General features: G+C 45.3%; 1 protein-coding gene across 1 annotated transcript; it reads right to left on the reverse strand.

Moving 5' to 3' along the window:
• Positions 1-254: 254 nt before the first annotated feature.
• On the reverse strand, positions 255-2,092 carry LOC139411819 (probable serine/threonine-protein kinase clkA). The gene is made up of 2 exons (XM_071158560.1): positions 1,580-2,092; positions 255-1,538 (listed from the first exon to the last, which is right to left on the reverse strand). Exons 1-2 carry the CDS (start codon positions 2,090-2,092, stop codon positions 255-257), a joined length of 1,797 nt encoding a protein of 598 aa, XP_071014661.1.
• Positions 2,093-13,815: the final 11,723 nt, after the last annotated feature.

The following is a 13,815-nucleotide window of genomic DNA, read 5'->3' on the forward strand; positions in this document are numbered from 1 at the left end:
GTAGCTTTCCTGGTGTTGGTCTCATTGTTTTCATTCCAGTCTGTGGTAGCTTTCCTGGTGTTGGTCTCATTGTTTTCATTCCAGTCTGTGGTAGCTTTCCTGGTGTTGGTCTCATTGTTTTCATTCCAGTCTGTGGTAGCTTTCCTGGTGTTGGTCTCATTGTTTTCATTCCAGTCTGTGGTAGCTTTCCTGGTGTTGGTCTCATTGTTTTCATTCCAGTCTGTGGTAGCTTTCCTGGTGTTGGTCTCATTGTTTTAATTCCAGTCTGTGGTAGCTTTCCTGGTGTTGGTCTCATTGTTTTCATTCCAGTCTGTGGTAGCTTTCCTGGTGTTGGTCTCATTGTTTTCATTCCAGTCTGTGGTAGCTTTCCTGGTGTTGGTCTCATTGTTTTCATTCCAGTCTGTGGTAGCTTTCCTGGTGTTGGTCCCATTGTTTTTATTCCAGTCTGTGGTAGCTTTCCTGGTGTTGGTCTCATTGTTTTCATTCCAGTCTGTGGTAGCTTTCCTGGTGTTGGTCTCATTGTTTTCATTCCAGTCTGTGGTAGCTTTCCTGGTGTTGGTCTCATTGTTTTCATTCCAGTCTGTGGTAGCTTTCCTGGTGTTGGTCTCATTATTTTCATTCCAGTCTGTGGTAGCTTTCCTGGTGTTGGTCTCATTGTTTTCATTCCAGTCTGTGGTAGCTTTCCTGGTGTTGGTCTCATTGTTTTCATTCCAGTCTGTGGTAGCTTTCCTGGTGTTGGTCTCATTGTTTTCATTCCAGTCTGTGGTAGCTTTCCTGGTGTTGGTCTCATTGTTTTCATTCCAGTCTGTGGTAGCTTTCCTGGTGTTGGTCTCATTGTTTTCATTCCAGTCTGTGGTAGCTTTCCTGGTGTTGGTCTCATTGTTTTCATTCCAGTCTGTGGTAGCTTTCCTGGTGTTGGTCTCATTGTTTTTATTCCAGTCTGTGGTAGCTTTCCTGGTGTTTTTCTCATTGTTTTCATTCCAGTCTGTGGTAGCTTTCCTGGTGTTGGTCTCATTGTTTTCATTCCAGTCTGTGGTAGCTTTCCTGGTGTTGGTCTCATTGTTTTCATTCCAGTCTGTGGTAGCTTTCCTGGTGTTGGTCTCATTGTTTTTATTCCAGTCTGTGGTAGCTTTCCTGGTGTTGGTCTCATTGTTTTCATTCCAGTCTGTGGTAGCTTTCCTGGTGTTGGTCTCATTGTTTTCATTCCAGTCTGTGGTAGCTTTCCTGGTGTTGGTCTCATTGTTTTCATTCCAGTCTGTGGTAGCTTTCCTGGTGTTGGTCTCATTGTTTTCATTCCAGTCTGTGGTAGCTTTCCTGGTGTTGGTCTCATTGTTTTCATTCCAGTCTGTGGTAGCTTTCCTGGTGTTGGTCTCATTGTTTTCATTCCAGTCTGTGGTAGCTTTCCTGGTGTTGGTCCCATTGTTTTCATTCCAGTCTGTGGTAGCTTTCCTGGTGTTGGTCTCATTGTTTTCATTCCAGTCTGTGGTAGCTTTCCTGGTGTTGGTCTCATTGTTTTCATTCCAGTCTGTGGTAGCTTTCTGGTGTTGGTCTCATTGTTTTCATTCCAGTCTGTGGTAGCTTTCCTGGTGTTGGTCTCATTGTTTTCATTCCAGTCTGTGGTAGCTTTCCTGGTGTTGGTCTCATTATTTTCATTCCAGTCTGTGGTAGCTTTCCTGGTGTTGGTCTCATTGTTTTCATTCCAGTCTGTGGTAGCTTTCCTGGTGTTGGTCTCATTGTTTTCATTCCAGTCTGTGGTAGCTTTCCTGGTGTTGGTCTCATTGTTTTCATTCCAGTCTGTGGTAGCTTTCCTGGTGTTGGTCTCATTGTTTTCATTCCAGTCTGTGGTAGCTTTCCTGGTGTTGGTCTCATTGTTTTTATTCCAGTCTGTGGTAGCTTTCCTGGTGTTGGTCTCATTGTTTTCATTCCAGTCTGTGGTAGCTTTCCTGGTGTTGGTCTCATTGTTTTCATTCCAGTCTGTGGTAGCTTTCCTGGTGTTGGTCTCATTGTTTTCATTCCAGTCTGTGGTAGCTTTCCTGGTGTTGTTCTCATTGTGAACTCTGCTTATTCCAAGTCTGTATTCTCTGATCTTCATCCTCAGGTTGTCCCCCAACAAACATCACTGACAAACTGAAACGGTCCACCCACACAGACAGTGTGGTGAAGGCGCAACAGCGCCTCTTCAACCTCAGGAGAATAAAGAAATTTGGCTTGTCACCTAAAACCCTCACAAACTTTTAGAGATTAACAATTGAGAGCATCCTGTCGGGCTGTAATACCGCCTGGTACGGCAACTGCACCGCCCGTGACCACAAATCTCTCCAGAGGGTAGTGAGGTCTGCCCAACGCATCATCGGGGGAAAACTACCTGTCGTCCAGGACACCTACAGTACCCGATGTCACAGGAAGGCCAAAAAGACCATCAAGAACAAGAACCACCCGAGCTACTACCTGTTCACCCCGTTATCATTCAGAAGGCGAGGTCAGTGCAGGTGCATCAGAGCTGGGATGAAAAACAGCCTCTATCTCAATGCAATCAGACTGTTTATATTTTTTGGGGCTTTATTTAACTAGGCAAGTTAGCAAAACAAATTCTTAAACAGCCATAACTAGCACATTAGAGGCTGCTGCCCTACATAATTGTGAAACTGAGTTTAAATGTATTTGGCTAAGGTTTATGTAAACTTCCGACTTCAACTGTGTATTCTTATTTCCATTTATTTACTTAAGTTTGTGTTTACTGTTAGATGTTACTGCACTGCCAGAGCTAGAAGCACAAGCATTTCACTACACCCACAATAACATCTGTGAATGTGACCAATAACATCTGCTAAACACATGTACAGATGAAGTCGGAAGTTTACATACACCTTAGCCAAATACATTTAAACTCAGTTTTTCTCAATTCCTGACATTTAATCCTAGTAAAAAAATACCTGTCTTAGGTCAGTTAGGATCGCCACTTTATTTTAAGAATGTGAAATGTCAGAATAATAGTAGAGAGAATTATTTATTTCAGCTTCTACTTCTTTCATCACATTTTCAATGGGTCAGAAGTTTACATGCACTCAATTAGTATTTGGTAGCATTGCTTTTAAAATGTTTAACTTGGGTCAAATGTTTCGGGGAGCCTTCCACAAGCATCCCACAATAAGTTGGGTGAATTTTGACCCATTCCTACTGACAGAGCTGGTGTAACTGAGTCAGGTTTGTAGGCCTCCTTGCTCGCACACGCTTTTTTGGATCTGCCCACAAATTTTCTATAGCATTGAGGTCAGGGATTTGTGATGGCCACTCCAATACCTTGACTTTGTTGTCCTTAAGCCATTTTGCCACAACTTTGAAAGTATGCTTCGGGTCATTGTCCATTTGGAAGACCTCCTTCCTGAGCGGTATGACGGCTGCATGGTCCCATGGTGTTTATACTTGCGTACTAGTGTTTGTACAGGTGAACGTGGTATCTTCAGGCTTTTGGAAATTGCTCCCAAGGATGAACCAGACTTGTGGATGTCTACAATTTTTTTTCTGAGGTCCCATGATTTCAAGCAAAGAGGCACTGAGTTTGGAGGTAGGCCTTGAAATACATCCACAGGTACACCTCCAATTGACTGAAATTATGTCAATTAGCCTATCAGAAGCTTCTAAAGCCTTGACATAATTTCCTGGAATTTTCCAAGCTGCTTAAATGCACAGTCAACTTAGTGTATGTAAACTACTGACCCACTGGAATTGTGATCCAGTGAATTATAAGTGAAATAATCTGTCTGTAAACAGTTGTTGGAAAAATGACTTGTGTCATGCACAAAGTAGATGTCCCAACCAACTTGCCAAAACTATAGTTTGTTAACAAAACATTTGTGGAGTGGTTGAAAAATTAGTTTTAAAGACTCCAACCTCAGTGTTTGTAAACTTCCTACTTCAACTGTATGTGACAAATAATATTTGATTTGATTTTGATTTGATTTGAAACATGAATTATTCCCCTCATTGATTCTGGCCCAATCCTCAATCCTAAAATAAATATGTAAATAAATATTTTAATAAAGACCCAGCTTGCTTGACGGCATATAGCCATACGCTAACCTGGACTGCTGTGGTGTGTGTGTGTGTTTGTGTGTTCTCACTCGCTTGCGTGAGGTCTCAGGCTCTCCTCCGCTCAGCCAGTCAGGCTCTCATCCGCTCAGCCAGTGAGTCACTCAGCTAGTCAAGCAGTGAGCCTCTCAGCCAGGCAGGCAGTGAGTCTCTCAGCCAGTCAGCCAGTGAGCCTTTCAGCCAGTCAGCCAGTGAGTCTCTCAGCCAGTCAGGCAGTGAGTCTCTCAGCCAGTCAGCCAGTGAGTCTCTCAGCCAGTCAGCCAGTGAGTCTCTCAGCCAGTGAGTCTCTCAGCCAGTCAGCCAGCGAGTCTCTCAGCCAGTGAGCCTCTCAACCAATCAGCCAGTGAGTCTCTCAGCCAGTGAGTCTCTCAGCCAGTCAGCCAGTGAGCCTCTCAGCCAGTCAGCCAGTCAGCCAGCGAGCCTCTCAGCCAGTCAGCCAGTGAGTCTCTCAGCCAGTCAGGCCGTGAGTCTCTCAGCCAGTCAGGCAGTGAGTCTTTCAACCAGTCAGGCAGTGAGCCCCTCAGCCAGTCAGCCAGTGAGTCTCTCAGCCAGTGAGTCTCCCAGCCAGTCAGCCAGTGAGTCTCTCAGCCAGTCAGTCAGTCTCTCAGCCAGTCAGGCAGTGAGTCTCTCAACCAGTCAGCCAGTGAGCCCCTCGAGCAGTCAGCCAGTGAGTCTCTATAACAGTCAGGCAGTGAGCCCCTCAGCCAGTCAGACAGTGAGCCTCTCAGCCAGTCAGCCAGTGAGCCTCTCAGCCAGTCAGCCATTGAGCCTGTCAGTCAGCCTCTCAGCCAGTCAGCCAGTCAGCCAGTCAGCCAGTGAGCCTCTCAGCCAGTCAGCCAGTCAGTCAGCCAGTCAGCCAGTGAGTCTCTCAGCCAGTCAGGCAGTGAGTCTCTCAGCCAGTCAGCCAGTGAGCCTCTCAGCCAGTCAGCCAGTCAGCCAGTGAGCCTCTCAGCCAGTCAGCCAGTCAGTCAGCCAGTCAGCCAGTGAGTCTCTCAGCCAGTCAGGCAGTGAGTCTCTCAGCCAGTCAGGCAGTGAGTCTCTCAGCCAGTCAACCAGTGAGCCTCTCAGCCAGTCAGGCAGTCAGCCAGTGAGCCTCTCAGCCAGTCAGGCAGTGAGTCTCTCAGCCAGTCACGCAGTGAGTCTCTCAGCCAGTCAGGCAGTCAGACAGGGATTCTCTCAGCCAGTCAGACATGAGCCTCTCAGCCAGTCAGACAGTGAGCCTCTCAGCCAGTCAGGCATTGAGCCTCTCAGCCAGTCAGACAGTCAGCCTCTCAGCCAGTCAGGCATTGAGCCTCTCAGCCAGTTAGGCAGTGATCCTCTCAGCCAGGCAGTGAGCCTCTCAGCCAGTCAGACAGTGAGCCTCTCAGCCAGTCAGACAGTGAGCCTCTCAGCCAGTCAGACAGTGAGTCTCTCAGCCAGTCAGGCAGTGAGTCTCTCAGCCAGTCGGACAGTGAGCCTCTCAGCCAGTCAGACATTGAGTCTCTCAGCCAGTCGGACAGTGAGCCTCTCAGCCAGTCAGGCAGGTGGCTATCCTCTATCCTGCTGCTGCAGTGTGTTTGCTGAGATTAGCTCCCTACTGCTTTGTCCAATATGATTCCTTTCACTGATGGGGTCGGGTGGGGGTATGTGTGGTGGTGGTGGTGGGGGGTATTGGTGTGTGTGTGTGTGTGTGTGTGTGTGTGTGTGTGTGTGTGTGTGTGTGTGTGTGTGTGTGTGTGTGTGTGTGTGTGTGTGTGTGTGTGTGTGTGTGTGTGTGGGTGGGTGTGTGTGTGTGTGTGTGTGTGGAGGTCGAGGTGTGCTAGGGTTTAATAACGGGTAACCAGGTTACCGTGATTTCCCCCCAAACCCACCCCGTTTTCTTGGATAAATAAATGCGAAAAAAATATATAAAATATAATAAATTATTTCTATAAACAGCATGAAGTGAAATGGAACTCTTAAATGATATGCCAGGTCTACATCTGGCTTCTCTGCTCTGCTTCCTGCATGATTAATCATCAACACTCAGGGTGCATCTCATGTGGAGCGCATTTCAGCTGCTAACTGATGACAGGTACATTTGCTCTATCGTAGCCTATGCTACAGTAAATATCAGGACTATTATATCTGAATATGTGTCTAATTTACACTTATCTTTCTAGCTTTCGGGGGTCACCTTATTTTTTATGTTTTTATTGTAAGAGTAATAAACTCAGAATTCATAAGGCACTCGCACATCTGATCAATCTTTATAACTCTAAAATGTAGATTTCTAAATATTCACGTGCAAAAACGTGAAATATTTGGTAAGAAGATATCTGGGAGATGATGAGGAAATGATCAGTAGATAGATAGGAGGTACATAGTTCAGAATACACAAGATCAAGCACACACAAAATAACAGAGTTTTTCTTTTTTTTTATGTCATCTTTCAAGCTATAAGCTATACGTGAGTTATTGATGACTAGAGCTGGATACAATATCAGAAAGAAGAAAATGGGATTGATAGACCCTAACAACTAGAAATGGTGTGGTCCCTAAAGTGTCCCTAAAGTGTCCCTAAACCTCTCCAAAGTGGCATATTTCTGTAAATGAGATCATTCCAGTGCTATTACATATTTGCAATCTTTAAATGCTATTTGTTCAGTATAAAAACACAACAATTTCTACTATATCAACCTCACTCAAACATTGTGGTGGTGTTATGGGGGTATCCAGGGGACATTCAAGTGTCCTTCCAACCTCTCCAAAGTGTCCGAATGTGGTAATTGCATTGTTTTTTTGGACATTGGACTTGCTTGTCCCACCCAGGTCAACTGCATATCGCTGGAAAGCTTATCTCATTGGTTACAAGAATGCCAAGGTGCAATAGTAGCCAATCACCTATGCACATAAGCAGGCAGCATCATATTTTTGATGCGCAAAGATATAGTCACTCAGTGGACATTTGATGTTGATATTAATTTGATCTTTATTTAACTAGGCAAGTCAGTTAAGATCAAATTCTTATTTTCAATGAAGGCCTAAGGAACAGTGGGTTAACTGTTCAGGGGCAGAACAACAGATTTGTACCTTGTCAGCTCGGGGGTTTGAACTTGCAACCTTCCAGTTAGTAAGCCAATGATCTAACCACTAGGCTACCCTGCCATCATACATCATCAGATAACATTGACAATAGTCATCAGGTGTATTTAATGTAGGGCTCATCAGGTGTATTTAATATAGGGCTCATCAGGTGTATTTAATATAGGGCTCATCAGGTGTATTTAATATAGGGCTCATCAGGTGTATTTAATGTAGGGCTCATCAGGTGTATTTAATGTAGGGCTCATCAGGTGTATTTAATGTTGGGCTCATCAGGTGTATTTAATGTTGGGCTCATCAGGTGTATTTAATGTTGGGCTCATCAGGTGTATTTAATGTAGGGCTCATCAGGTGTATTTAATGTTGGGCTCATCAGGGGTATTTAATGTAGGGCTCATCAGGGGTATTTAATGTAGGGCTCATCAGGGCTATTTAATGTTGGGCTCATCAGGGGTATTTAATGTAGGGCTCATCACGTGTATTTAATGTAGGGTTCATCAGGTGTATTTAATGTAGGGCTCAGCGTGTGGCAGTTTGTCTGGTTACTGGATACCTCTCACAGGGACCCTAGGTGGTTCAGGAGACAGCACGCCTGGTCTGCTTGTCAGATGGAGACCAAATTCCTCCTGTCCCTCCGCTGACTTCCTCTCCGTCACGACTCCTTCCTCTTCATTCATCAGGACGGAGGATGAGGCAGGGCGTCGAAGGCGGGGCCTTGTTTGGTCATATCCTGTCTGAGGACGAATAAACGTGCCTTTTCTGTGCTGTTCCACACTGTTGTCATGTTGTCTTTGTCAGGTGCTGGGGGCTCGATTGACAAGCTGACCAATGAATGCTGACGGACACTTCCTCTCAGAGACAAGAATAGAGCTGTGGGTAAACTTCACTGTTATCCAAAACACTTCTGGTTCATTCTTCTTTTATCCGTGAGTGTTTTCCCTCAGAGCAAGGAGGGAGGATTCGACTGGTTTATTTGTGTTGCCATTGACTACTATGATATACGTTCTTTTCCAGTGGCTCTGCGTGACTGATCAGTGTCAGAGGAAGTACATTTAAAAACTAGAAAACCGCAGTTTATTTGAAAATTATACTAATTATTTCAATGTGAATAGGTGAAAGGACAACAATGCACTACAATCTGAATGTACTCAGCACTAATACGTTGTGGTGTCGAATTGGTTTAAAATAGAACAATATAATATCATGCAACGCTTTTACAAAGGAAATACTCTAACCCCAATACTCTACTCCCACATACTCAACCCTTCCACACTCTAACCCCAATTCTCTACTCCCACATGCTCAACCCTTCCACACTCTACCCCCCCATACTCTACCCCCAATTCTCTACACCCCATACTCTACCCACCCATACTCTACCCACCCATACTCTACCCACCCATACTCTACCCACCCATACTCTACCCACCCATACTCTACCCACCCATACTCTACCCACCCATACTCTACCCACCCATACTCTACCCCCATACTCAACCCTTCCATACTCTACCCCCCATACTCTACCCCCCCATACTCTACCCCCCATACTCAACCCTTCCATACTCTACCCCCCCCCCATACTCTACCCCCCCATACTCTACCCCCCATACTCTACCCACCATACTCTACCCCCCCATACTCTACCCCCCATACTCAACCCTTCCATACTCTACCCCCCCCCCATACTCTACCCCCCCATACTCTACCCCCATACTCAACCCTTCCATACTCTACCCCCCATACTCTACCCCCCCATACTCTACCCCCCATACTCAACCCTTCCATACTCTACCCCCCCCCCATACTCTACCCCCCCATACTCTACCCCCCATACTCTACCCACCATACTCTACCCACCCATACTCTACCCCCCCATACTCTACCCCCCATACTCTACCCACCCATACTCTACCCCCCACACTCTACCCACCCATACTCTACCCACCCATACTCTTCCCCCCATACTCTACCCCTCCATTCTCTCCCCCCACATACTCTACCCCCACATACTCTACCCACCCATACTCTACCCTTACATACTCTACCCTTACATACTCTATCTACCCTTACATACTCTACCCACCCATACTCTTCCCCCCATACTCTACCCCTCCATTCTCTCCCCCTACATTCTCTACCCCCCCATACTCTACCCCCCCATACTCTACCCACCCATACTCTACCCCCCCATACTCTACCCCCCATACTCTACCCCCCCATACTCTACCCACCCATACTCTACCCCTCCATACTCTACCCCCACATACTCTACCCTTACATACTCTACCCTTACATACTCTATCTACCCTTACATACTCTACCCACCCATACTCTACCCCTCCATTCTCTCCCCCACATACTCTACCCACATACTCTACCCACCCATGCTCTACCCCTCTATGCTCTACCCCTCCATACTCTACCCACCCATGCTCTACCCCTCTATGCTCTACCCCTCCATACTCTACCCCCCCATACTCTACCCCCCATACTCTACCCCCATACTCTACCCACCCATTCTCTCCCCCCACATACTCTACCCTTACATACTCTACCCTTACATACTCTATCTACCCTTACATACTCTACCCACCCATACTCTACCCCTCCATTCTCTCCCCCACATACTCTACCCACATACTCTACCCACCCATGCTCTACCCCTCTATGCTCTACCCCTCCATACTCTACCCCCCCATGCTCTACCCCTCCATACTCTACCCCTCCATTCTCTCCCCCCACATACTCTACCTTTGCATACTCTACTCCCACATGCTCTACCCCTCCATACTCTTCCCCCCATACTCTACCCCCCACATACTCTAGCCCCCATACTCTACACCCCATACTCTACCCCCACATACTCTAACCACTGTGTTCTACAATCCATTCTCTACCCCCCATACTCTACCCCATACTCTACCCCCCCATACTCTACCCCCATTATTTAACCACTGTGTTCTACCATCCATTCTCTACCCCCCCCCCCCATACTCTACCCACATTCTCTAACCACTGTGTTCTACCATCCATTCTCTACCCCCCCATACTCTACCCCCATTCTCTAACCACTGTGTTCTACCATAAATTCTCTACCCCCCCATACTCTACCCCCATTCTCTAACCACTGTGTTCAACCATCCATTCTCTACCCCCCCATACTTTACCCCCATTCTCTAACCACTGTGTTCTACCATCCATACTCTACCCCTCCATACTCTTCCCCCCATACTCTACCCCCACATACTCTACCCCCCATACTCTACACCCTATACTCTACCCCCACATGCTCTAACCACTGTGTTCTACCATCCATTCTCTAACCAAAAATTAGATTACATAATAGGTATTTAAACTTTAATTTGATTTAGTCCTATTCTTTAAATTATATAATTGATTGAGATGGAGACATGAATCCATCATGTCAATTATTAATTTATAGACAAAGTGTATTTAAAGCCAGACTAAATGAGTGGCACAGATGGAACAACTATCTGTGGAAATCTTCACAATTTCACAGGATGTGGAACAGCTTTGATCCCTGTGTAGTTTATATATATATATATATATATATATATATATAATCTCAACTGGCAAGTCTGAGAATTATGTGCATTTTTCAAACACCAGAAACAGCTTCTTTTTTTTCCTGCAATCTTGAGCCATAAGCATTATTCTTATTCATTATTTATAATTGAGATGGAAAAGAAATGTCTTTTTCTTTTTTTTTGGTCCATTGGTTCTTGTAAGCATTCCTCTTTAACTGTTCAAATGTCATTCTAATGAGTGATGCCGATTGATTATAATACATTTTTAATACAACTACAACACTGAGGGTAGCGAGTGGGGTAAGTTGCACTCAGCATCACTCTGTCAACGGAAATATAGTATTTCTTTCTAACTGAGATATCTACATATATTTCAGGATGTTGCGTATCCATGGAAATAATCATAATTCATGTAAAAACTGTTACAGTTTCAAAAACATAACATAAACATAACATAACAAAAACATTTACCCTGGGTTGTTTGCGCCACTGGAAAGGGGCAATTAAGCCATCTACACATTTCTGTAGTGAATTAAACACTAACACATTCTTTAAAACCAGGTCTTATTTTGCCAAACATAAGTCAACTCAATCACTATCGATACGTTGTCTTGGAATCATTGTACGTTTAAAAACCTTAACAAACCGTTTAAACTTTTTTTAAACGCTTTTACAATAGGCCAGGTCCTGTTGACACCTTCATATGCCAGCGACAATGCCTTGCATTATACCAACAAAACTGACAAACAAAACAAATTGCTCAACTGGCCATTGGCTCAACTTATCACATGGCCAATGGCTCAACTTATCACATGGCCAATGGCTCAACTTATCACATGGCCAATGGCTCAACTTATCACATGGCCAATGGCTCAACTTATCCCATGGCCACTGGCTCGACTTATCCCATGGTCACTGGCCCAACTTATCCCATGGCCACTGGCTCAACTTATCCCATGGCCAATGGCTCAACTTATCCCATGGCCACTGGCTCAACTTATCCCATGGCCACTGGCTCAACTTATCACATGGCCAATGGCTCAACTTATCACATGGTCAATGGCACAACTTATCACATGGCCAATGGCTCAACTTATCCCATGGCCACTGGCTCGACTTATCCCATGGCCACTGGCCCAACTTATCCCATGGCCACTGGCTCAACTTATCACATGGCCAATGGCTCAACTTATCACATGGCCAATGGCTCAACTTATCCCATGGCCACTGGCTCAACTTATCACATGGCCACTGGCTCAACTTATCCCATGGCCAATGGCTCAACTTATCCCATGGCCAATGGCTCAACTTATCCCATGGCCACTGGCTCAACTTATCTCATGGCCAATGGCTCAACTTATCCCATGGCCAATGGCTCAACTTATCCCATGGCCAATGGCTCAACTTATCCCATGGCCACTGGCTCAACTTATCCCATGGCCACTGGCTCAACTTATCACATGGCCAATGGCTCAACTTATCACATGGCCAATGGCTCAACTTATCACATGGCCAATGGCTCAACTTATCACATGGCCAATGGCTCAACTTATCCCATGGCCACTGGCTCGACTTATCCCATGGTCACTGGCCCAACTTATCCCATGGCCACTGGCTCAACTTATCCCATGGCCAATGGCTCAACTTATCCCATGGCCACTGGCTCAACTTATCCCATGGCCACTGGCTCAACTTATCACATGGCCAATGGCTCAACTTATCACATGGTCAATGGCACAACTTATCACATGGCCAATGGCTCAACTTATCCCATGGCCACTGGCTCGACTTATCCCATGGCCACTGGCCCAACTTATCCCATGGCCACTGGCTCAACTTATCACATGGCCAATGGCTCAACTTATCACATGGCCAATGGCTCAACTTATCCCATGGCCAATGGCTCAACTTATCCCATGGCCAATGGCTCAACTTATCCCATGGCCAATGGCTCAACTTATCCCATGGCCACTGGCTCAACTTATCACATGGCCAATGGCTCAACTTATCACATGGCCACTGGCTCAACTTATCCCATGGCCAATGGCTCAACTTATCCCATGGCCAATGGCTCAACTTATCCCATGGCCACTGGCTCAACTTATCTCATGGCCAATGGCTCAACTTATCCCATGGCCAATGGCTCAACTTATCCCATGGCCACTGGCTCAACTTATCACATGGCCACTGGCTCAACTTATCACATGGCCACTGGCCCAACTTATCCCAAGGAAAACATTGTGACTCTATTGGCCTATGCAGCTACAACGATGCACTTTCATGCTAGATTTCAGACCTCATTTTGAAGCCGATAGAGACCTCAACTGATGAAAATTAAACATTTAATATGACCTTCTGTGGTTTAGATTCAAGCATCATGAAACCTTTACCACAATACGTCAATTTAACTTGGTGAAAATCTGTTTTTCTTATACCTATCTTGATTACCACTTGTTCCACGTGTGTTCTTCCTTCACAGACTCCATGAAATGAAAAACCTCTTCCTAAATATTTGTTCAAATTATACATTTAAGAATTTTGTGAAGTCTAGCAACCTTGCTAGCAGGCATGCCAGGTAAGAGAGTTAGGCAAGCTCTGCTCTCACTTGATTGATAGCCTGAAATGGCTTGGAATGTAGTTATGAGGTTAGTAGATTGGGAATCTGTCTTGCTGGCCAGCTAAACCCAACTTCATGAAATGAATAGAGGGACAGTAATACAGATGAAAACATGTTTGATTTGTTTATTCATCAAGAAGGAATCAATAGGCTACATAGCTTGATCAAATTAATTTACTAATATTTACAAATATACCTCCTGCAAGTCCTCGCCATCACTGGGAGCTAAACTCTAATCAACTCTGCACTTTTCTCTCTCCTCCACTGACGATACCGTTTGCAAATACTAGCGTATTTCATGTCCTGCCTAGCATATCTTTGCTCTGTGGTATACCATGGAAGGAACCACTTACTAGGGAGAATTAGCGGGGACATCGCACAGCGACATCAAGTGTTCAGGCAGTTGTACAGACACTATAGAGGCTCTAATCTAGAGAGCCTGGTTTAAATTGTGTTTAAAAGCTTTTTTTAATCTCACTAAATTTTTCAAATGAG

The sequence above is a fragment of the Oncorhynchus clarkii genome, chromosome 6, assembly GCF_045791955.1.
Source record: "Oncorhynchus clarkii lewisi isolate Uvic-CL-2024 chromosome 6, UVic_Ocla_1.0, whole genome shotgun sequence".
NCBI lineage: Eukaryota > Metazoa > Chordata > Actinopteri > Salmoniformes > Salmonidae > Oncorhynchus > Oncorhynchus clarkii.

Bases quoted from the DNA above. Each gene is read 5' to 3' on its own strand.
- LOC139411819 (XM_071158560.1), bottom strand. From the start codon at position 2,092: ATGAAGATCAGAGAATACAGACTTGGAATAAGCAGAGTTCACAATGAG. The intron at 1,539-1,579 runs GCTACCACAGAC...GACCAACACCAG, and splicing joins ATGAGACCAACACCAGGAAA to AAAGCTACCACAGACTGGAA.